This window comes from Harpia harpyja, chromosome 7 (genome assembly GCF_026419915.1).
Source record: "Harpia harpyja isolate bHarHar1 chromosome 7, bHarHar1 primary haplotype, whole genome shotgun sequence".
Taxonomy (NCBI): domain Eukaryota; kingdom Metazoa; phylum Chordata; class Aves; order Accipitriformes; family Accipitridae; genus Harpia; species Harpia harpyja.
Window position 1 is genome coordinate 4,255,417 of NC_068946.1, and position 23,322 is coordinate 4,278,738.

A 23,322-nucleotide genomic window follows, 5' to 3' on the forward strand; every position below is an offset into this window, starting at 1 on the left:
CTGTCATCGCCCGGGAAAGGGCAGCCCGGCACCTCGCAGGGCTGACACCTGCGACGCGGGCAGCACGGGCCAAGGCAGACAAAGGAGGAGAGCTGACTACACGGTCTATAATTGGGGGTCAGGAGGGGTGGGCAGCAAGGGAAAATGTTGATCAGTTGGAAGATCTAAAAGCAAAATCGTGTGCTGGAGGCAGGGAGATGGTAGCGAGCAAGGCGAAGGCAGTGCCGGGGGCGGGCAGGGCAGGGTGGAGCAGGGAGGAGTTGAAAGCATCATGTTCTTGGGTCTAAAACATCCAAGTCACTCTTGCAAATCAAACATCATCTTAAAAGACTCTCTCATTAATCTGTCATGAGCCCCCTGCGAGAGCAGCTCTGAGCAGACTGTCACAGCTCCTAATCACTGGAAGAATTCATCAGCCTCCATCAGAGAGGGGAGCAGTTTGGAAACGCGCTCCACAAGGGATGCGAGCGAGAAGCCAGCCTCAGCAGCAGGCTCCCGCTGCCCGGCCTGCACGCCCCGGCGGGCACAGATCCCCCGAGCCTCGCCACAGAGCAAGCGGCCAAGAGCAGGAATCTGCCCCGAGCAGCCACGTCGCCGCAAAACCCCCAAAGCTCAGCGCGCACAAAGGGCACGCTCAGATGGGATGGCAGCCTGTACGTAGCCCACGCAAGGGAGGGAGGCAAGGGCAAGAAAAAAAAAACCTACTTGGATTGTTTTAACCTGCTCCCACCTGCCTGCAGAGGCCACGCTCTGCAAAACAGAGTGTTTACGAATCGGGGAGATTAGAGAGCTCAGCAGGGAAGAAGGGCTGCAGCAGCCTCTGGACGCCGGGAGGGAAAGATGGCTCCTCCCCAGCCGCAACACGTCCAAAGCCAGCACTCAGCTGCACGGTCGGCAAAGCCAGCGCATCGGTCGGCAAAGCCAGCGCATCGCCCTTTGCCAACTTTTCCCAGGCCCCAAGCTGCCAGGCGCTCTGCAAGGTCTACTTACGCCGTTCGCAAGGAGCTCGCTCATACCCTTCACGCCTCCCGTTCTCCTTTGCTCTCCCTCTGCACTTCATATGAAGTATTAAACGTAGCGACTCCATCCCAAAGCCACAGGGTCTGCGCTAGGCCTGGCCTCCCCTCGGCTGCACTGTCTCCCACCGCGCAGGAGCCCACCCTGGGCTGTCCCTTAGCTGCGGGGCTGCCCGCCCCGCCGGCTTTGGCAGCAGCTCCGCACCAAGTACCTCGTCCAGAAGAAGAGGTATTCAGCCTTGGTGACCCCAGCAGGCAGAGCACCCATCTACGCAGGACAGACAGACTCCCGTGGTGCCCCGCAACCTGCCCGCGGAGGACCTGGATCCCTGCTTCTGGCGGAAGGCGCTTGGGACGCCTGCCTTGGCCGAGCATCGCCTGGCACACCTGGAGCGCACGGGGCCGCACAACTACGGCCGCTCCTGTTGTCAGCAAACACTTGCCTGCTGCCGAAACGGCAAGTTTCTTTGCGTCGCTGTGACCTCAGGGCACGTCCCTACAAAAACAAAGTTCGCTTGGCAAGAAATCCTCTGCTACAGCACAGCGCCGGGTAGCGTTTGCAGCGGGCTAACTCGGGAACTGGTAGCGATGCACTAGCTCTCTCTGAAAGGTATCATGCACTGACTTCAGCATGACACAGCCAAGGGGAAGAGAAGACAAAGCAAGACAAATGCTGTTTCTTTGTCACAATGCTCCGAAACCAAATGCCAGAAGGATAGTCCTGGGAGACGTGAGGCAGAGGTGTGGGGAGAGCGAGGCAAGCTCGGGGATCTGCAACCTTAGCAAGGACCTGATACAGGGAAAAACAGGAACACCTTAGCAGTTCTCCCATCTACTCCTCTTCTAACACTTAAGCCACGTAACATGAAAGTGCATAAATTGATCCCCAAGAGAAGCTCAAACCTCACTGTAAATGGAGAAGAAAATACTCTCAAGAGATCAAAAGTGGTGTCTAATAACTGCTGCTACCTTATCTACCGCTCAGCTTTTGAAGAGCTATGTTTAGCATCTCTCCTCTCTCCAGAGCAACCCTGAAGCAGTGTGAGCTGCTTTGGCTGAAGCACACTTTGCTGTGGTGCTCAGGGTGCAAAACCCAGGCAGGGAAACGGTCGCTCCCACTGCGGCAGCAGGCAAGAAAGCCAGGCTGGGGCATGGGGCGAGCGCATGGGGCTGAAGCTCCACAAGCAGACCCCGGTCCCGGCTCCCCAAGCTGTTGCCTCACTGCCGTAGGGTGCGAATATGAGCAAGAAAAAAGGAAGGGGAAGCCAAAGATGTAACCATGGTGACTTCACTGCAGGACCCCCTGGGCCAGCTAGGGACAGATGGCTTCACCCTGGCAGCATGAATTGCCCGGGATCCTGGGGCAAACAAAAAAGCACCCCGGGTCACCCCCCCTCCACCCAAGGTGGTGTGTGCAAGCACCATACTGGCAGTGCAGGAGATCAGTGTTTCAGTCGGTGCTGCAGCAAAGTCTTAGAGAAGGAGTAGGCACTACGTAATTAAAAGTGAGCAGCTGCTGAGAAGCCTGGTACAAAAAATTCACCTTGCGCAGAGAGAGTGATTTTTTTTTTTTTTCTATTCCGTGATGTGTGACAAGGCTTCCCGCCATGCTCCGATGCTCCGAGTCCCTCCTCGCTCAGCAACACCAGCCTCAGCCCAGCCGCCCACCGGCTGACACGGCCAGAGGTGCAGAAACATTGCCACTGCTCATGCCGCTGGAGCCAGCGGCCGGGCAGCCCGTCTGCCTCAGGACAGGCTACTCCAGTGCCATGCAGCTCAGGCAGGGGGTGCAAACCTCTCCCTGCTCCCCACCATGCTTCCCCCCGCGTGGCCTCGGCAAAGGAATCGTTCCTCGGCATAACTGGGCTTGTGAGGGGAATAGGGAGAGCACAATCAAGCAGGAGAGCATCTCCACTGAGCCGCCGTGGCCCTGGGGCAGCTTGTGCCCCAAACACGCGTGCCTCCACGGAGCACCCCTTCCCCACACTCTCCTGTTCCACTTCTCAACACAGAAAGGAGAGGTCACAGCAGCCCAGCAGGCACTGCGGGCCCGCGAGGAGCACCGGCGAGGCTTAACGTCAGCCCTGCTGTCCAACAGCGTTTGTCAGGTAGGGAGCGGACACGGGTGGACGCCATGGCCCAAGGCCGTAGCGAGATGGATTACTGCTGGAGCAGATCGTTTTGCCCGCTCCTGCCGCTGCAAGTCAGCTCCTGACGTTTCAAACCACACATGTGGGAGAGGGCTGGGGCCAGGAAAGGCACGAGTGCGAAGGGTAGAGAGTGTGGGGTGGTCAGAAAAGACTAAAATGCATCTGTAGGCACACAAAAAAAGATGAGTCTGCAGCACCTTCCCGTTCTACTAACTGAGATCAGCCCTGCCACAAAGGCTGCACTGTTAATTCATTTTGCGGCATCCAAGTCTTATATTGGCTTGTGTCAAAAGAGAAATAGGCTGGGATTAGCAGCCAAAGCCAGCAGGGTGTTCCCAGTACTGCCACGCACAAAAGGAACAAAATTGAAGAGCTTGTGTTTTATTTTAAGTTATATTTTCATGGCTCTCTTCCCAGGGCAGCCAAGTGTCCCCTCCACTGTCCCCCTGAGAAGGCACAGAGCTGCCCAGAGACCCACCTGGCTCCTTTGAGAAACTAAAAGCTCAAGGCCGCCTCCCGGTATTCTCTCCGACAGAGACTGGAGAAGGAAGGGCTCAGTGTGAATTTGGCAGCGGGAGGAGGTTACGAACAGCACACACGTCTCCCAAGGTGCGGGCCAGCCCCAGCCTTCTTGTCATCAACACACTGCAAGGTTGATCTTTAGGGCTGCAGGTAGGCTGTGGGCAGCACGCATAACTAGGCGGAGCAGGCAAGGGGAGGTTAAGCACCTTAGGTGACTTCTAAGCCCAAGGCAATTCTTTTCCCCTCATTACATCCATGCCAATAGGTTACTGGCCAGAGGAAGCTGTTCATCAGAATTACGGGATGTTAATTAAAACCAATCAAATAAAAGGAAGGAGCGTCTTTTCCCGATGAAGTATCAAACAGGAGGAGCAAGACCAGGACCTCCGATACGTGGCTGGTGCTCAGGCACAGTCAGCGCTCTGTGCTGAAGAGCACCACAGCCCTGCACAGCCAGGTAAAAGCTCTCCCCACGCCTCCTCCTCATCTGGAGGGCATCCACCTCCTCGGCTGCGAACACACGCAGGCACAGGGCTGGAAGACAGCAGAGAGGTCGTGAAACACCACTTCCCAACACCACTTGGCTGTCCCTAGCAGAATGGTCCCCTTTGCAGGGAGGCAAGGCACGCACACCCTCCAGGCTCTCTCGCTGCCTGAGCACAGCCAAGGTACCGCTCAGTCTGCCCAAACTCATCACCAACAGTTGGGGAGTATTTCCTAACACCCTCCTGGCACAGATCAGATGCTCCGTAACGCACGGCACCGTTCACACCCCACGAAGGCAGAGACGGCCACCAGCGGAGACGTGGGGAACCAGTCCTCGCAACGCTGCAGGTGGCTGTCTCTCTCTTCACCTGACGAGGCAAAGCCAGAACGTGGTGCTGAAGAGAGGGCAGCCAGCAGCCAGGTGAAAAACAACGCCCAGGACTCAGAGTATTGTAGGATTAATCCGCTAACCGATTTCCTATGCAGACTTGAAAAGCCACCTGCACCAGCATTTTCTCTGCCTAACCCCATGCCTGGACCAGTTCTGCAAACCCTGTATTTATGGGGGTACCGGGCACAAGAAAGCATTTTTCCAATACTTAATTTCTCAGATGTCCTCATCTCATGCATCACTGCTGCTTTCATGCATCCGTAAATAAGTGCTTAGCACTGCTCCCTCGGCCTGGTGCAACGGGTTGGGCTGGCATCACTCTGTCCACACTCGCCAAAAGGAAACGGCTGTCCAGCCCTCTCAGCCTTCTCGGATGTCTCCAAACCCAGCAGAGACAGGCCCCACAGCTGCTTGGTGCCATTAACACATCTACAAAGGTACACAAATGCCAGCAACAGGGCCGGTTCCCACCACCCTGGCGACCTATCGTGACTCTCCCTGTCCGTGAGGGATGCTTGCTGGAGAGAGGCTGAAGCAAGGTGTAGCTCTGAGATAAGGACGCACTCCTGCGCTTGATCCAGAAAGCTGCTGGGGCCGGCAAGAAACCCAAACTTGCCAGACCAAAGAGCAAAAGGGGCCACACCAGACCCTGCCGGGGAGACCCCAGCTGCAGCTTACCCCGCATTGCTCTGCTCTCAGCCCCTCGCCTCTGCTCGCACCAGGGAACGCCGGGGGGAGGCTTGCCTGCACCAGGGACAGGAGTAGAGAGTGTGCGAAGGCACGGTCAGAGCCAAAACTGCCACCGGCAAGGCAGAGCCCTGCTCTCCTCCGCCAGCTCCCACATGAGCAGGGCAGCTTCGTGTCCCGCTCGCCGCTCTTGGCTCTGCACCGTCACGCTCCACGCAGACCTCGCTAACGAGTTCCCCAGCCGGGAGGGCTTTCCGCATCCCTGCGGGGCACCCAGGGGAGGAGGGATAGCAGGAAGAGAGGGATATTGGGGAGCTGACCCCCAGAGCCCGGTGCCTCATCCTATTGAGCCACCCGAGCAGCCAGCCCAGCTCTTGCCAGCCTGGCTTCACGGCTCCGAGAGGGCTTATTGTTCTCCCTGCCCTCCGCAGAGCAAACAACAAAAGCAATCTTGCCTCCCGCACACAACTCCACCAAGGGATGCTGCAAACAAACAGAAATCAAACCTCTCATCACAGACGCTGCAAGAACAAGGAGAGGGGAGGAGGTGCCCTCCAAATCCTCCCCCACCGTTTTTTTTCACCCCAGGGGATGCGGGAAGACGCAGCCCACCCTGCCTGCCCCCCGTACCGCACCTGCCAACCCCCCCTCCAGAGCACTCCTGCCCTGGGGGGGGCCACAGCTGAGCCAACAACCACCCCCTCTCCAGCTCCCTGCCCAGACACTCCCCAGCTCCTGCCTCCCACTGATGAGAAAGGAGAAGAATGAGCCGCCTTGGATGCCACCGGCCAGTCCCTCAGCTGGGGAAAAGGCAACAGCCTTCACGGAGCACTGCGTTTAAGTCAGCCAGGCCTTAAGACCCTATAGAGCTTAACAATCCCCTGCCCAGCTGCGGGAATGCCAGCGGTGTGGGAGATTTGGGAGAAAGCAGTGAGTTAACAGCATTAATGGCCTTGTTTCAAAATGAAGCAGAGACCACTCTATAAATCAATGTGTGGCTGAAGAGTTTACTAGGGTAGAAATTGTTATTGGAAGAAAAGGAAGAGATAAATAGCACATGAGTGCTAATTAGAGACACCTCCCTGCTGGCTGGCAAAGTCTTTCACCTCCAGCATCACCGGAGCACCGGGGGAGCAGTCGTGGCTGCAGCACCTTTTGTGTATGCAGGACAGGGTCTTTGCAGAAGAGATGCCCGAGGTGCGGAAAGCCACTTGTTCCCATGAAAACTGAGGTCTGACATTGCCAGGGCAGATGATGATTTCTGTCTGGCTTTGCACCACCGTTTGGAAGGGGAAAGGGCCACAGCAAAACTTCCAATAGCAGGGTTTCCAGATAGAAATACCAAGCTGCAGATCCTCAGCTGGTACCGGTGGGCAGAGATCTGTTGGCTCACGGTACAGGCTGCCAGCTGGTGGCATCCCACCGCTCACCACAGAGCTGTGCAGACTTGTAGAAGATGAGGGTCTGGCCCAGAAGATAAAGAGGTGACAACCCTCAAGGAGCCCAGCTGGAGATGAAGCAATCGAGGGGCCGTGCCGTGCTCGACGCTAGCACTGTCCCCCTGTGCTGGGACACAGCCCCCACCACCTGCAGAGACCCACCGAATCCTCGCCCGCCGCTTTTGACATGCCACCAGGCATCACCTGGGGAAAGGAACACGGTGCGGCGAGGCAGAGACCCTCCCCTGCCTGTCCCTCTCAGATGCGCTTGGTTAGGGGAAAGGGAGAAGGGTTCGGCGGCTTCCCAACCAGCCATCCCAAAACAGACCTGTCGGTCGGACAGCCGGGCACACTTCTCACTAGCACAACACCTTGTTCCACCAAAGTCACCTTGAGAGCAAGCCTAGGACGGGAGAGCCATGGCCCTCGCTCGGCAAACCTCAGCCAAAGCCCAGCACTTTACAAGTACAAGCATAGCCCCATCGAAGTCGGTGGGCTAGACGCAGGACCAGAGCCACGTCTCCAAACCAGCCCAGGCAATGAACGCTGCCAGTCCCTCCAGCACAGCAGAAGCAGCAGGGACCAGTCCCTTCACCCCAGGGGGGACCTCTTCCCCACGTCCCCCTGCTCCCCTCTGCCCAGAAATGCTTCCCGAGGACGACGCGAGGCATTTGCACCGTATTAGACTTGCAAAAGGACGCGCGCTTCGTTTGGCAACCCACCAAGGGTGGTAGTTTTCCATCTCCTGTGGGGACCAGAGATCTTTTGGAGTATGTCATCTGGATGGGTTGGGCTGCTAATATTTTGGAGCCCTAAGCTAGGAGTTACACCTACGTTCGTTTTTATTTTTGCTTTAGATGTCTTCTCTGGTCCAATTATAGATTAATCACATTTTATCTAGCATCCGTTTCTCCCCCGCCTCCTTCCCCACCCCCATCAGAGAAGGAAAGAAAGAAAGAAACAAACGTGTTATTAATTGGCTGCTGTTTTCTGCTGGGTTCTTATCTGCGCACGTGAAACTAGGGAGGCTGGGGAAGGTGACTGAACAGCCTGCCAGCAGAAAGCAGGGCATTTTAAGCCTGATTTTCAGAGAAAACAAAGCTCCTGTGATGACACTATCTGAGCGTGTGCTCGCCTGCCTGCGTCCAACAGCTTTTAAAGCCATTGACTGATAACAGCACGGCCTCAAAAGCCAAAGTTCCTACAGGTCTGTGAAACCAGAAGGCTTTAGTAAGCCCAGAGAAAAGGTGTGAGGTCCTGGTGAATATACTGCTCATCAGACACCAGGGAATCCATAGGTGAGTGGCAACCCATAGGTGAGTACCACAGCTCCAGGGAAAAGGCAAGTCCACAGGAAACCCAGGTGCTGGCCCACCCGGTCTGCCAGGGAAGGACCAATAACTCTGGAAGAGGACGAGGAAAACACCATACTGCCTGATGACTGGCAAGGTGACAATTTGGAGGTGGGGAGGGAATTGTCAGGAGAGCGCAGAAGCAGAAACCTGTGGGACCCAAGCAAGGAAGGAAGGACGGGAAAGGAAGGACGGCTGCATTACAGTCCCCCAGAATTTACATGCCCACACCCTTTCTGGCCAGGGCAGTGGAGATACCTGATGTCCAGCTGAACACCAGCTTCTACTTTACTCTTAATGCTCATAAAGCTGAAACCTTTTGCCAGCTGGAGCACGAGCCCAACAGATTTTTTGGTAGCATTTATACAGTGTTAGTAGCTGACTGATCCAAGACTGGATGGGCTGGGATGATTCAACTTTGGCTGCACAGCGGAAGCAGTAATTTAATAAACAGCCAACAGCATCTCAGCAACCTCTGCTAGCCTCAAAAATCACCTCTCCCTGAGCTGCTCAGCCCACGTCCCACACACTTGCGCTGAAGAGATTCCTACCTGCTTAGTGCCTATTTAACCTCCTGGTGCCGTGAGCCAGCACAACCCACTCCAGTCCCTTCCCAGCAAAACCAAGACCTGCTAAGGCAGCAGAGAGTCCCGGGGAGACACCGTGTCCACATCATTCCCCTGAAGAGGCATCCCTCCCTGCTTGGCAGGGAGGACATCGGCTGCCCCGGCCATGGTGAGCTGCAGCCTCGAGCTCCAGGTCCCACCAGTCACCTCCCTCGCTGTCCTCCCCTGAGTTGCTCTGATGCTACACCAAAAAAACAGAGGGACCAAGGGAGGCACTTGTTTCTGGCTATTTCCCCATGACCTTCTCATGGTCTTTCCCCCACCTACAACTCTGCCACATACCATGGCCGCACATGGCATTTGCTTTTTTTTTTTTTTTTTTCCTTTCTGTGCTTGCAGAGCAGCAAGCCTTTCTGCACCTCCTTCTGCTTCCCCCCTCCCTTTCTCCCTTTGCCAACATCCAGGAAGGCCCTTAGGGGACAAACACAGAATAGCCATTGGATTCAACACTGCCGCTTTTAAGGATAAGGTCCCCTTCTCCAGTCGCCTCCCTTCCACGGCCTCAGCAGATGAACCAGCAAAGCTCTGCAAACTGCTGGAGCACACGGAAGATCCCAATCTCCCTTTCCAGCCCTTCCCCACTTCCACCACAGCCGCCAAAGAAACCCTCTGCAGAGAAAGGGCTGCTGTGCCTCCCAGGGAGCCCTGAGGGACAGTCGCTCTGCCTTCCCTCCTCGTCCCAGAGAGCCATGTTCCTGCATCCCCAGGGCACGGGAGAGGGCAAGGCACGAGCACGAGTGAGCTGCAGCACTGCCCCGGGCACAGAGACAGCCAGTCAGCTGCAAAATAGATCACTGGGTCAGGAGGCACTGCTCCACCACCAGCTGCAGGGAAAGCACGAGAGGCTCTAGCGATTTGCTCTCAAGCGCATCCTGAGTGCGGGAACCGAGCTCCGGCAAGCGACGGCGTACTTACCATCTCGCGGCGTCGGTGGCGTCTGAGTGAAATAGCTATTGGGCTTGTCTGCAAAGAAACAAAAAGACGGAGCTATCAGCAGTTCCCTTTGGCACACTCTCTCCTCCTCCTCCCCCCAGACCTCTGTCCGCAGCTCCCCAGCAGCGTTTGGGCCAGCATTTCATCCCTTCAGTACGCATGGCCTGCGCAAGCAGGCACCAACACCCAGGGAACACCCGGGAGGTCCTGCAACAAGAAGGGAGCAGCAGGAACAGCAGCCGGGAGCCCCAGCTCTCCCAATAGTATCGATGGAGCACCTCTGGCTTGGGATCTGGCGGCAGCCCTCTTCTGCCTGGCAGGGCTGGGGCTTGCCTCGGCTTGTTGTGTGCCATTTCACCAGGGCGGCGATGCAAATCGTATCGTAATCACCTCGCACGCACGCACCCACCTGGGCACTGACTCACCAAGTCATTTGGGTTGAGCAGGACCGCACTGGGGAACGCTGCGGCCTCCAAGGCAAGAAGGCAAAGGTGGGAGAAAGGGGTAGCCTGGGGCAGCAGAAGGCGAAAGCTCCCACGGACGTGACCGCAGGTCCCAGAGCAAGGTGGCACACAGCCTCGCCACCAGCCAGCCCTCTACATTTGGGTAACCCCTGATTAAGCAGGGGGGCAAGAAGAGTTCCGCTCAGGCAGCTGGCTCCACAGACCCTGCCATCCTGAGTGGGAAACACCCTAATGCCAGTGTCAAACTGGGCTCTGCTCTCTATTAAGTGATGTGCCCAGGGCAGCAAAGCCAGGCTGTGGCAGAGGGCACTCCACTCCTTATGGGCCAGGCTCTTTCCCTACCGCCATCACCTGGGCCCTGCTCCCGCCAGTGCTTTTTAAATGCATTTGTGTGTTTTACAGTTTTAGACAGCTTTTTTCTAACCACACCCTCCCCCAGAGGAAACAGTGCATCCCAAAGCTAGGCTGGAGGATTTGCCTGCCCTCTAAAGGTTTTCCTCACAGCAGGTGTTTGGCACTTTCCAGCATCAAGGAGGTCAAAGACGCTGCTGCACGACGGAGTCTTCCTCCACAGGCTGCGCCTAGAGAAAGCCAGGCGTTGGGAGGGTGAGCACCTGTGCGAGGATGAAGCAACAAAGCACGGTGCCTAGAGCAGCTGGCAATACATGGAGGTACCAACACCCAAGAGTGCAATCTGCTCAGCCATACCAGGGATCAGATCAACAGCCTAACCTCAGGGAAAACTGCTCCGTCTTGCCCCAACCCTCTGCTGATTCTTCGGAGCAAGGGAACATATAGAGAGCAGGGATCCTGGAGCAGCCTAAGAGACACATCTTCTACCCATCGCACATAGTGACAGGGCCCCCAACGTTCAGCAGGACTCACAGGAGCCCATCTTCTGCTCCTCACCTCCCACACAGCCCTGCCGAGATCCCCGCCTCACAAACGGACCGACTGCGTGCCCCCCAGGAGCATCACCCGCGCTCAGACCTCAAGCAGCAGATCAGGAGACACAGTATTTCGGGGGGGAGGGGGGGGGGCAAGGGGAAAGGGGACCCAGGACACAGAGGGTGCTGGCGCAGCTGAGAGCATAAGCACACCACGCACGGCGGGGAGCTGGGGCTGGCCCACGCACGCCCGCCTTCGCAGCTCCATTCCGCAGTTCTGGGCCAACATCATCTCGGGGAAAAGTGGGGCACAGCTGCGGAGCGGGCTGTCACCTCCCCAGCTTCTCCCCAGACAGCAGCAGGCGAGTGATAAGCACCTGGGTGCAGGGCAAAGCCCAGCCGGCGGCTGGCAGCGTCGGGAGGGCTGCTCCCGTGCCGAAACCCCGGCACGCCAGCTGACCTAACCCCTGCCTTTCCCTCCCACGCGCCCGGGGACACCTACAGTTGTTGAGGAAGAGCAGCACAGCAAATCCCAGCGTCGAGGTGGCCAGGAGGATGAGGCAGATGTTGCACGGGATCATGAAATACCGCACCACCAAGGAGACCTTGTGCTGGTACATTCGGTCCCTCTCCAAGGCCCCCGGCGCCATGGGGTACTGGCAAGCCGTCATGCTTTGGCCGTCACGCTGCGGGCCAAAGCTCAACCCGCCGCCGACCCATCCAAGGCAGAGTAGCCGCAAGGCTCACATGGATCCCTCTTCCTCCCTTCCCGGTCGTCTTTGGCAGCTGCGAGACCTAAGTTTTCCCAGAGATTCCCATCCTCCGCTCGCAGGAGGGCAGGGCAGGCCGGGGGCACCTTCAGGAGCAAGAGTTTGTCCCCACATCTGCCATCTCAGAGGCACAGCCTAGGAAGGGTCAGGTCTGAGCCCGCTCCGGAGGAACACGCACAGTCCTGTGCTCAGCAATCCCTCTTCCAGCCCGGGAGTTGTCAATCCACACCTGCCCGCAGAAAGCAAACTAAACAACCCCAGGCAAAAGTGCTGAGAGCTCAAGTTCTGCGGCCAAGCCCACCGGGACACGGACAAGCTGCTACCGGCGTGGGAACGGTGGGGGCTGCCGCAGCACCGACGCGCGCCGGCATCCGAAAGCGGGGCTGGGACGGAGACGGCGTGAGGGGTGCCGGCATGGGACCCCTCTCAGGCTCGCAGCCTCGGCAACGTCCGTATCCTCTCGGCAGGGACGGGAGGGGAGGTCTCGCCGCCCCGGCGGCGCTTGGCTGCCTCTCGGTTCCTCGCTCAGGCTCCGCACCAGCCTTGCTCCAGGAACGCTGAGCTTCCTCCGCCGTCCACGCCGTCTCCTCCGGAGCAAGCACTCCCCAAAGGCTCACCGGCTTCCGACCCTCCGGGACAGATCCTCGCAGCCAAGCACCGGGAGCAGCCCGAGGGTGCCGCTCAGTTGACCCACGCCCCGGGTGAGGGCAGACGCTCCCGCTTCCACACTAAGGCTCCTTTCACAGCCGCCGCGCATCCATCCCCTCTCGGCTCCGCTTTTCTCCAGGGCAGCCGGTGCACAGCTCTCCCCCGCTGCCGGGCTCCAGCTCTCCGGTACCCTCCCAGCCCTCCGGTGAGCAAGAAGGGACCGCAGCCCCGGCTTCTCCCCTTCGGCGAGCTGCCACCTCGCCGGTGGAAAGCAACGGTGCCCGTCACCGCCACGGTGACGGCCGGAGCAGGCCAGCTCCCCTCCTCACACCGCTGTGACATGCCAATCCTTCCCGGAGAGATTCCAGCTCCCCGCGGAGCCCGGCATGGAGAAGCGGCACGGATGCTGGTGATAGCGATGGAAGCGGCGGGTGGGCGACCCCGGGTGGGTTGGGGTGGGGCGTGAAGACGGGAGCTCGCAGACCTAAATGCCGACCTCCGAGGTTCACCCCACGCGTGGCCAAAGGGAGAGAAGACGAAAGAGCAAGGAGGAAAGCAGCCCCAAGCCGAGCAACGGCGGGAGCCCCCGCCCCACGCCCCGCAAGTTTCCCCGCCCGCTCCTCTGCCCCGCGGGGGCCGCCGTCCCCCGTCCCCCCCCCTCCCTTCCCTCCCTCCCTCCCTCCCCTCTGCCGGCAGCGGGTCGAGCCCCGGCAAGCGAGGAGGAGGAGGAGGAGGAGGAGGAGGAGGAGGAGGAAGAGGAGGGGTGGGGGGGGGACGAGCCCCTCCCGAGCGCTCCGGCGGCCAACAAAGGGGAGGCGAGGGCGAACGGGCGCGGCGCAGACAAAGAGCGGGAGGCGGCGGGGGTCGCGTTGAAGCCGGTTCTCTTCTCCCCCCTCCCCTAACCGGGATGGGACCCACCGAAGCCCCTCGGCCTGCCCACTCGAGATGCTGGAAGGTGGAGAAACTCTTCGTGCTTTTCCCAGCGTCGCCCCCGCGTTGGGTACCGGAGGGGGGTGAGACCCCCCAGGGACAGCAGCACCAAACAAAGAGCAGGAGCAAGCCCCTAGTTACTATTTTCCAGGACATTTATTCTAAAGGAGGGGGGGGAGACGCACCTGCACAGCCCGGCAGCCCCACCACAAAGGCCTGAGGAGAGCACGGAGGGGAGAAAAGAGGTGCTGGGACACAGATGCACCGTCAAGCTGTGCTGCTCCCTGCCTTGCCTACCTGGATGCTCCTGCCCCCCCCGGGAAGCCAGAAGCCTCTGGTCACCACTTTCCTTGGGCAGGATGCTGCCAGCAAAGGTGCCAAGAGGAGAGCTGGGCTGAAAGCCAGAGGGAGGTCAGGGCCAAGAGCCAGATTTCTGGAGGGAAAGTCCAGCAACGGGGCAAGAGCAAACAGCAGGGCAGGGCAGCCCTGCTACACCCGAGCACTCCCAAAGGCAGCGATACCCGGTGTCCACAGGACAAGCCCCAGCTCCCAGGGCGTCCACTCCATACCTGCTCCCCACGGCACCTCTCCAGGCTGAAGCCCCGTCTCTGGTGAGACGGCATCCCTGGCAAAACACACAGCTCCCAGCAAGCTGCTTCCCCGCCCGTGGTACCGCGCATCTAGAGTGCCGTGACCTGCCGCCTCATTTCTAAGGCACTGTGGTCCTCAGCAAACAGGCTGAGCTCTCAGCCTGGAGGACGAAAGCAGCTCTAGAGACTACGAACAAAACCCTGCACGAGGAAGGCCCTCCAGTGACAGAGCCACCCGAACGCAAGTCTGGGCTGACTATACACAGCCCTGCCGTTTCAGAGGCTGGTTTATGGTCTAAGCCAGACTCTTGCAGCCTCCCCTGTCCCCCAGGTGCTGCAGAGGGGCTGTCTGTACCCTGCTGTGTCATGTCCAAGGCAAGGAAGGAGTCCTCAAACACCCATCCCGTGGCTCGTAGGGCAAGACGAGCACTGTGGAGACGTGGCAGCGGGTAACCCCGCTGTGGTCAAACTGAGAAGCTCATCGCAGAGAAGCTGCTTTAAGTTCCTCTCGTCTCCCCCTGCTCAGCACCAACCGGGCAGCTGCGGCAGCCAGGAAGGGAAGCACAGCTTCCTCCCGGCTGCTGCCGGCAGCCACCACGCAGGTCCAGGCTGCGGCACTGCCCCACGGCTCAGCAGCTCTCTCTTCTCCTCTCCCACCAGGATGGCAGCTACGGCTGGCCTGCCAGCGACTCCGGCTGCGGGGGGCTGCACAGCCCTCTTTTCCCTGGGGAGGTGGCTGGACGGCAGCGTTCCCACCACCCGCTCCTCCAAAAGGCACCGACAACTCGAGATGGGAGAACGACCTCGCTGGCGGCACGTACCCCCAGCCTGCTCCTGCCACGCTGCCCCTCCCTCCCTCGCCTTGGCAATTCACCTGGAGCCCGAGGGACACAAACACTAAAGCTGAATCCACCCACTCTCCCCTCCAGCGGGGAGACGCAGAGGAGGCTGGGTGGTCCTTTAGCAGGGCATCTCAGGCACCACGAGTCAGCAGGTTGTGGGGTCTCCTTGTGGGATTGGCACGAGCTGCCCTACAGCCACACCACAAAGCCACGCTGCTCCTTTCTGCTGGAGACGTGGGCCGGGAACATCCTGGGTGTCCCAGCACCGCAGGTACAACTTGCCAAGAGCAGTACAGGGAAGAACAAAAAAGGAGAAGGGAGGAAAGAAATCCAAGTCACGTCCCAGACACTGCTCCTCTTTAAACCTGCATCGCTCCTTCGCCTCCCCGGGGACTCGCAGAACATGATCCCAGCTTGCTGCGAGTCACGGGCTGCATCCTAACCACCCTGCCAGGAGGAGAGCCCACACGAGCGCGGTGCCTGATGGCCTCACGTCCAAGCAGTAAGGCAGACCGGCACGCACCCCGGGAGCCGTTCTCCTCCCGACACACACAGGGACTGCGAAGAGCCCCCGAGATCCCAAGCGCTACAAGGGCTCGGCGGCAAACGCTCTGACAAGACGTGTCTCCCAAGCAGACCCCTTCTAGGAACCCATCTTAGGAGCCCCCTCACAAGCAAAGCCCTCTGCCAGGGAGAGCGCTGAAGAGCCAGCTGGAAAAGGGCTCCTCAGCCAGCACCCGAGGCCGCAGGGCTGCCTCCTGGGACATGGCGCAACACCCCTCCCTTCACCAGCGATGAGAACTGGCTGAGCAAGTCGGAGGGCCCTGGCAACTGGACGGAGCCCCCCACCCCTCCAACCCAGTATTTTTCCCTCAAAGGGTAAGCTCAACTCCCTGCCACTGCTGCCCCATTTCTAGTGCCCTCCTCAGATAACGCAGCCCCCTGGGAACTGCTGGAGCATCACTCAAGAAGCCAAGACCTTCCCAAAAACTGAGCAGCGTGCCCTGGCCCTCTCCTCCGCTTGGTCACTCTGTGGCCAGCTTGGCCCGGTCCTGCACCCTTCTGCCCAGGGACGCAGGTGCCAAACTCCTGCCCCATGCCTTCACCAGCGAGTCTTTCGGATGAGACTTTATCATCAGAAGACCCATTTGCACTGGGGAGACATCACACTTGCCTGGTTCATCCATGTGGGTCACTGGTTTTGTCCGTCATATCCCCCCCCCTCCCCAAAGCTGGCTGCACATAGACACCCCTGTACAGCTCTGGCATTTCACAAATGCCCGCATCTTTTTTGCGCCAGCTACAGCACGCAGGGACAGCTGGTCTCCCACCCGCTCCCTCTGCCAGCTGGGCCCACCACGCATGCTCAGCCCTTCCCTTTACACTTCTGACACCAGCGCACGAAGGACCAGGCAGGAAAATACAGCAACACCTGACAAGGCGAAAGAGCGCATAAAAGCCGCCTTTGGCTCGGAAGCGAGCAGCTCGGAAGAGCTGGCCGGCGAGCCCCGCGGCACTGAACGCACGCTACCGGCTCCAGGCCGCTCTGAAGTGGGAAAGAGGTGGCTGTGCACGAGCCAAAGGCACCTGAGACATAGGGACAGCTCGGTCCCCCGGTACCATTATGTCTGGCTCAGTCAGCACTGGGACAGCCCAGCCTGGCCAGCCCCGGGCAGAGGGGACTCATCCCTCAGCCACGCCGAGGTTCCAGAGCTGCTCATCCCTGCTCTAAGCAACGCTGCACGCCTGCGCCAACGCCATTTCTCCCTTTCCTCCTCCTTGGGACTGGAAGCAGCCTGGCTAAGGCTGTAGGTGTTCGGAGGAGGGCCAGCCCCAGCAGGGTGCAAGAGGCAGAAAGTCACCGCGTCTGCCAGAGAAGAAGAGGGAGGGATGGGGGACAGCCAGCCAATTTAACACCCTCAGACACAGCTGCTATTCCTCTACTACAGGCAAGAAAACATTATCTTTAAGCTCATCCATATTCCCCCCTGCCCAGTTTTCTAAATGAAAGTGTTCAATGCATTAAGGCCTCCGTGTGGTCACCAGCCAGTTTAAAGCCTGATGCCATTAATGGGTTTATTTCTGGGCTTTCACAGAGAGGATGTCACAGCTGCTGCCAAAATGCAGCAGACGGGCTGAAGGAGCTGGGCCGGGTGCAGCCGGCAGTGTTCAGCGTGGCAGGACGGTAGTTTTATCCTCTTGCTTCTGAAGCAAGAGCTGGCAGGAGACACGAACTCCGTCTCGGGGCCGGGGCAGGTCCTGGCACACCAGCACTGGGAGCAGCACGACCCATGCACGCTGCCCTCCATCTCTGCACCGACCTCAGATGCGGGGGGGGCTCACAGGCATCTCATGGGACCCCCGCACCCTCAAGCCACCAGTTACTTGGTAAGAGGTAACACCAGCAGGAGACACCAGTTTCATTTCCTTCACCTCCCCATTTCTGCCTGCCGGATGCCAGATACCAGCCTGCAACACCAAAAATCAGTGTTATTTTGTGAACTGACTGACAGCTGTCGATCTCTCCCTCCTCACTGAGCTAGAGACCTTGCAGAAGCCCCCAGCTCCTGCTGTTGCCAGGCTGATTCCCCACCTGGCTCCCTTCTCGCTAATCCTGTTTGGCAGGGAGCTAATTGGGATTTATCTGACAGCACCCAATACCTAGAGAGCCATTTTGTGCTTCCTCCGGGGAGGGCGAAGAGGAGGAGGAGGAGGGAGCCTGCAGAAGGCATTTGCACATTCTCCCTTCCCCATGCCCTCCTGCAGTTTTACAGGCTAATTACCAGCATTACAGAGAAAGGAGCAGGAGGGGGAGAAAGTGGGGATTTTAATTATTTCATTTAACACTTGGCAGGACCCAGCTTGACTCCTGCTGAGCAGCGCTTGGAAATAAAGAGCTTTTAAACCCTATCAATGGGAGACGAGGGAGCGGTGCGGGAGATGGGGCTGGGGTGGCCAGCCTCACGGCTAGATTGGCGTGCGTGCTGGGAGTGGAAAGGGGTGTTAATTCACACCATTCCTAATAAACAACCGTCCCAGGTGGTGCTGGACAAGGGGTGCTGGGCTGCCTCTGCTGAAGAGGGGGGTTTCCCCACTTAATGACTTTGCCCTCCTACCGTGCGACACCGGACCACGCAGCTGTCTTCCAGATGCGCTATGGGATGCCTGAGCATGGAGCATTGGAGCAGGCCACATGCGTGCACCCCGGGGAATACAGGTCACCCTCTCCCAGCACCGCAGGCCTTTCTCCAAACTGGAGGTCTGCGCTCCACAGCCTGCAGACACGCTGCATTGCAACTGGAAGACAGCCCCTCCGTTAAGAGATGCTCCCCCACACGCACTGCACAAAGCCCACACCTCTTCCACCTAGCTGCCCATATGGGTTTTATGATGTCTCTACCTCCCCGCTTAAAAAAAGAAAAAAAATAAAACAAGGTTGGCACACAGAACTTGGTGTCCAGATCTAAAAGTACAGGGCTGCTGCTCAAAAGCAGACACGTTGGCAAAGCAAAAGCGACCCAGGGGAGGGAGGCGATGCGTCTCGGCGCTAAGCCACGCAGCTCCCCGCTGTTCCAGCCAAGGAGCCCAAGCACTTTTTACCCAGCCCCGTCATCCCGTGCCTTCGCAAAAGCAAACTGCTGCCCCGGGTGACTGCTCGCACGAACTGCTGGGCTCCTGCTGGGACCCACGCTCCTGGCCCCGACTCCTTGCCCCCTGCGAGCCCAGCTTGCAGGCTCCAAATGAGGCAGCCGGGCTTGAACCCAGAGCCCAAGAGGACTTTGCAGACCAAGGCACCCAGCTAGGGATTTTGCGCCCTCAGCACCCACTGCCTCCCTCCTCCATCGTTCCCAGGAGAAGCACGTTCCCCGCTGCCTTGCTACGCTGCCAGGACAGCTGCCCGCTGCAGGACTCGCATCCAGGAGCGATGCTGACAACAGCACCCGGCTTGGAAAGAGATGAGCCAGGGTGACGCTGGGACAAAGACCCCTCCGCTCTGTCCCGGCTGCATTCTCCCGATATTCCGAGGATGTCTGGAGTGGGGTGCGTGCAGCACTACAGCCCCAACCCTGCAGCCGGCCGGCAGCCCTCGGCTCCTGCGGCAGGCTCACATCGCCACCTGCCGCTCTCGCCAACCCGTCCGTGCCGAGAGATGCTCCGGCCAAGAGCCGAGCGGAGCTGCCCACAGCATCTCCATCCACATGGCGTGGCAGCGGTGATGGGGAAGGGAAGCTTCTCCCTTGCTGGGGGACAAACAGACCTCTCAAACGCTTCAGGGGCTACGGTCTGCTCTGAACTTACGTTGTCCTGTGGCCACTGTTTTCCTGAGACAGCATCAACTCCCTCCGCCAGAGGAAGAGCCTTGCCTGGCTACTGGAGTGGCTGAGAGTGAACGGTCCGAGCCTTCAGCCTCTCTATGTGCTGACTGAGTTGGCTGAGCTGTAAGTCGTCACTTCTGCCAACCCTCTTCCAAACATACACCAGTTGCTTTGCAAGCTGATGTAAACTTGTTCATCTGCAAGGGGGCGTGAGGATCAGCTGGTGTTGCAGAGCTCCTCAAGGATATGATAACACGGGGGGGGGGTGCAAATAGGAAAAAACAGTAGAAAACAAATGATGAAACAAACCTACAGCACATTTCTGGAGCAAAGACCCAGACTAAAATTAGCATGTATCCCTGGCACTCTGGATACCTTCCCACCAGGAAAGCAGCTGTCACCGGAGTGCTTCCAGACAACGAACGACATCCTTCAGCAACAGGGGTGGGGGTACGCCTCACGCTGCGTCTGCCCGAAAGAGCAGCGTTGGCTGGAGTTAGGGTACTGCCAGTAATCTCAACCAGTGAGAAAACACATCATGCCAGTGAGAACCAGGCACGCAGAGAACATGAAAGCAGAGGTACCTCACTAGAACACCCCGATTTCTGCCCACTCAGACCAGCACTCAAGGAGTTGAGTAGCGGCAGTGGGGCGATGCGGGAATGGCCAGCCCATACCCTGAGCAAATGTGAGATATCCTGACAGCAGGAGCACGTTTGCCATGCCAGCTGTACAAAGTGCTGCAGGCAGAGGGAGTGCTGGGAGCAATATTCAGGAGAGGGCCTGCCAGCCTTCAGCCAGAGCTGCTCTGGAGAGCAGAAGCTGAACGCCATGCCACCGGGCAACCCAGTAGCTCTCTGCCACCTCCTCCCAGGCAGGGCTCCGCAGAGGAGCAGCGGGTTTGCCCCCAGTTCAGCTGGACACCTCACCCTGCTCCTGACCCTGGGCCAGGAGCTGACTTAACGGCAGCCAAGTGCTCTCCCTGCACCTCTCCCGCGAGTCAGTCCGTCCGCAAGACGGCTCGCAATGGCTAGAAATTACATCTGCACCCTCGAGCGATGCAGCTCTGTGCCGGTCAAGCACCAGCGCCTGCCACGAAGGCAGGGCGCGGGGCTCCCACGGCGCGGCTCCGAGACAGATGCTCGGTCGTGGCTGTGTCCGGCACCCGCCGCAGACAAAAGCATCAGCCCCGGGCCCCGGTCCAAGCTGTCTGGTGCGGCAGAGCTTTGTTAACCACTTCCCATAAAGCAGACAAACCACAAGAGCCGCGGAGCGGTGCAAAACAGGCCTCCTGGGAACACGCAGAGCCAGACTTACCAGCAGGACGAGAGCCGGCAGCATCGTCCCCTCCCGCAGCGGCAGGAGAGGACACGCAGCCCGTCGCCCAGCTCCACAGCGGTGGTGCTCAGACAAACCCAGTGCAGACCGCTTCTTTGGGGAGAGCAAAGCCCCCCCAAGCTACACGGTAAGGTGGAAGGAAAAGAGCTCAAGCACATCACTAGAAAAGAGAAAGGAAAAATGCGTGCTCGCGCATGCCCTCAGCGGAGGAGGGCAGCTGCTCCAGTTGGATCAGGAAGGCAGGGAGAGCCGCAAGAGCCTAAGGGAAGGAATGGAAGGGACGCCCTCTCCTCTGACCAACTACGGTCCTGCTCGGAGATCACTCGCAGGCACTGCGGAGAGGCTTGCACGTTGGATGGGGACACGGCAAGGGGGGAGTGGGCAGCCCCGGGAACCCAGAGCCTTTTTCTCCTGCCCACCTCCAGTCTGGGAGAGCCGAAAGCAGGCAGCATCCAGCTATCGCGCTGTCAACCACCCACAGCTGAAAGTAAAACGTTTGTGCCGGTGTTGCAAGCAGTGAACAGCATGCAGTCGGTGGGGCTGCTGGCAGCACCCAGGAGGAGAGCAGAACGCTCTCCTTCTAGGAAACGTGCAAGACTCAGTTTACGCATCTCAAGGCCAAGAGATGAGGGAAGCTTGAGCCGGCAGGGGATGCTGTCGGCTTGGATAGCTTCTCTCCTTGCTCCTGGACCACGGTCCAGGCCAAGAGTAGGCGGCTTTCAATAAAACTTTTATGTCCTTCTGGTCCCTCTCCAGCGCCTTTGCAGCAAGGGCACGTTTCCAAGCAAACCCTTAGCCTAGCCCTCCCGAGCTGCACGGTATAGTCTATATATTATACATAATGAGGGGCACAAAACAGGGAGGAAATACAGCAGCAATAGCTTTAAACAGCTCACCAGCCACAGCTGGTCCAGTCCCTTTTCCTCAGTTCAGTGGGGTTTGACACAGCCAGCCGCAACGCCCAGACTAAGGCTAGCTGAGCTGCCACAGCTCCGTCCCACCCCACATCGCCCCAAAAAGCCAGCTGCTCATCCAGCTATGGATGTGGGTCAGCGGCGAACCTAAAGGTCTCAAGATGAGCAGAGCGTGGGCAGAGGAGCAGTTCCAAAGTCAAAGCTGGTGCAGAGAAGCGTTTTGATACCTCTGCAGCCCTGCCCGTCCGTGGCAAACACAGACCTGGGACTTTTTGCCACGGCCGGGCGGCTGCCCGGGCATGCCGGAGAGGGTCAGCAGCACAGGGAGGCATCGCGCTTGCCCCGTCCTCCAACCCGAGCCAGCCGATGCGTGCAAAGGTTTGTGCACGCAGGGGGAGGGCGTGAGATGAACTGCCAGCCCCAACCGCATGCCAAACGCCTTCCTTACATACGCTCTGTATCCACAGCCACCAAACAAAGGAGCTGGCCACGAGGCTCCCGGGATGCCAGGATTCCCAGCACCGGGGATCACAGGGAAGCGGGCACCCAGCCAGCCTGCAGCCATGTACGCCGCATACCCTTCCCTCGCCCGCTAAGGGCTGCTCTCATCAGCCAGGGCACACACATGGTTTGTTTTAATGACTGGGATTCACCGTTTAAAAAAAAACCCCATCCATGCGGGTGACAGCTGGGGGTGAGATGAGCCACTGCTGACACGGGGCAGGGCAGCCGAGGCGAGGGGACCAAAGGAGCAGGGACGGGAACACTTCAGGGGCTTCGGCCCGTGCCCACCCTCCACTTGCTTTCGCTAGAAAGCTGCCCAGAAGAATTGTCTGTGGCCTGTTTGCCCACACCTGCAGCTTCACAGCTCAGTCAGGACGGAGGGCACGCACAGCCTCTGCCCTCGACCTGCTGGCAGCGACGCTCTGCCCTCCTTCATTAATTAAATCAAGCGCAGCCCGCACCACAAAACCCCGAGGCCAGGTCAACGGGCGAGCCCGTCCGTTTTACCTCCAGTATGAGCTGGGATAGTGCTCTCCCCCACCCTCCCCAGGAAGCTGGTGAAGGTGAGAGGCTGAGGATGGAGTTGGATATGAGGCAAGCACTAGGTGAGAGATATCCTTAGATCACAGTTTCGCGCCCACAGCGCTCCAGAGGCTTGGTGCCGCGGCAGCTCTCGCTCGCTTCGTGCGAGGACGGTAGGAATCCAATTGAGCCCAGGCAACAGTGTCGGGCTGGGCGACATGGAGGCAGAGGGGAAAGCAGTTCTTCAAACTGTGATCTAAAAGCAATAGCTCCCTTTGAGGTGAGCGCACACTCTGCAGCCAAGAGGCTGTGGGGATGGGTGTGCCTGTACCCACCTCCAGAAGGTTTCTATTGCTCCAGCACATCCCGGGTGGATGGAAGAATGACAAGGACTAGCCAACGAGTCTGATGGTGGATGGAAAAAATGGTATTTTTTTGCATGACGCACCACCACTTACCAGCAAGAAGCTTCCTATGTTCTTTAGAAAGCAGGGGAGGGGAAGGAAAAAAAGGAGAGAACAAAACAGTTAGAAACAAGAAAACAGACAGCTCACCCAAAGTTTTCCTACCCTCCCCCAAGCCCCCTCCTTCAAAGCTCCGCTATCGACACCACCTGGGGCAGCTTCCATCCACCTCTTCCAGCCCTTTCCAGGCAGCGTCGGGCACTAGCTCCCAAACCACCCCAGAAGATCGTGGCCAGGTTGCTGGCACCTGCGTCCTGGGGAGGAATTCCTTATCCCTGGCCCAGCAATCCTACATCTCACACAGAGGAAGCAGGAGAAAACCAACAGCTCACGTGTAGCAGACGTGGGTGTTTTTGGCACCGAGAGATGGCCCGGCCACCAAGCCGTGCCTCTGGGGACCCACGGGTGGCCACGCTGGTGGCTGCAAAGGACCGGGTGCGGAGAGGGCAGCACGACCAGGACTGCCACTGCCACCTTCGCTTCCAACACAAGAACACGCTGGCGGTTTCCCCAGTAAAACCCCAATTCTTC

General features: G+C 58.8%; 1 protein-coding gene across 4 annotated transcripts in view; it reads right to left on the reverse strand.

The window, feature by feature from the left end:
* The window catches only part of AGRN (agrin), a 127,162-nt gene that overhangs the window by 56,421 nt on the left and 47,419 nt on the right, over window positions 1-23,322 (reverse strand). For 2 of the 4 annotated variants that reach the window (XM_052792629.1, XM_052792630.1), the window contains exons 3-4: window positions 22,786-22,806; window positions 9,585-9,632 (exon numbers count right to left, since the gene is read on the reverse strand). In XM_052792629.1, coding sequence (XP_052648589.1) covers window positions 9,585-9,632; window positions 22,786-22,806 — 69 coding nt within the window. The remainder of the gene's footprint in view (window positions 1-9,584; window positions 9,633-22,785; window positions 22,807-23,322) is intronic. The other 2 variants (XM_052792633.1, XM_052792631.1) reach the window with 1 other exon arrangement.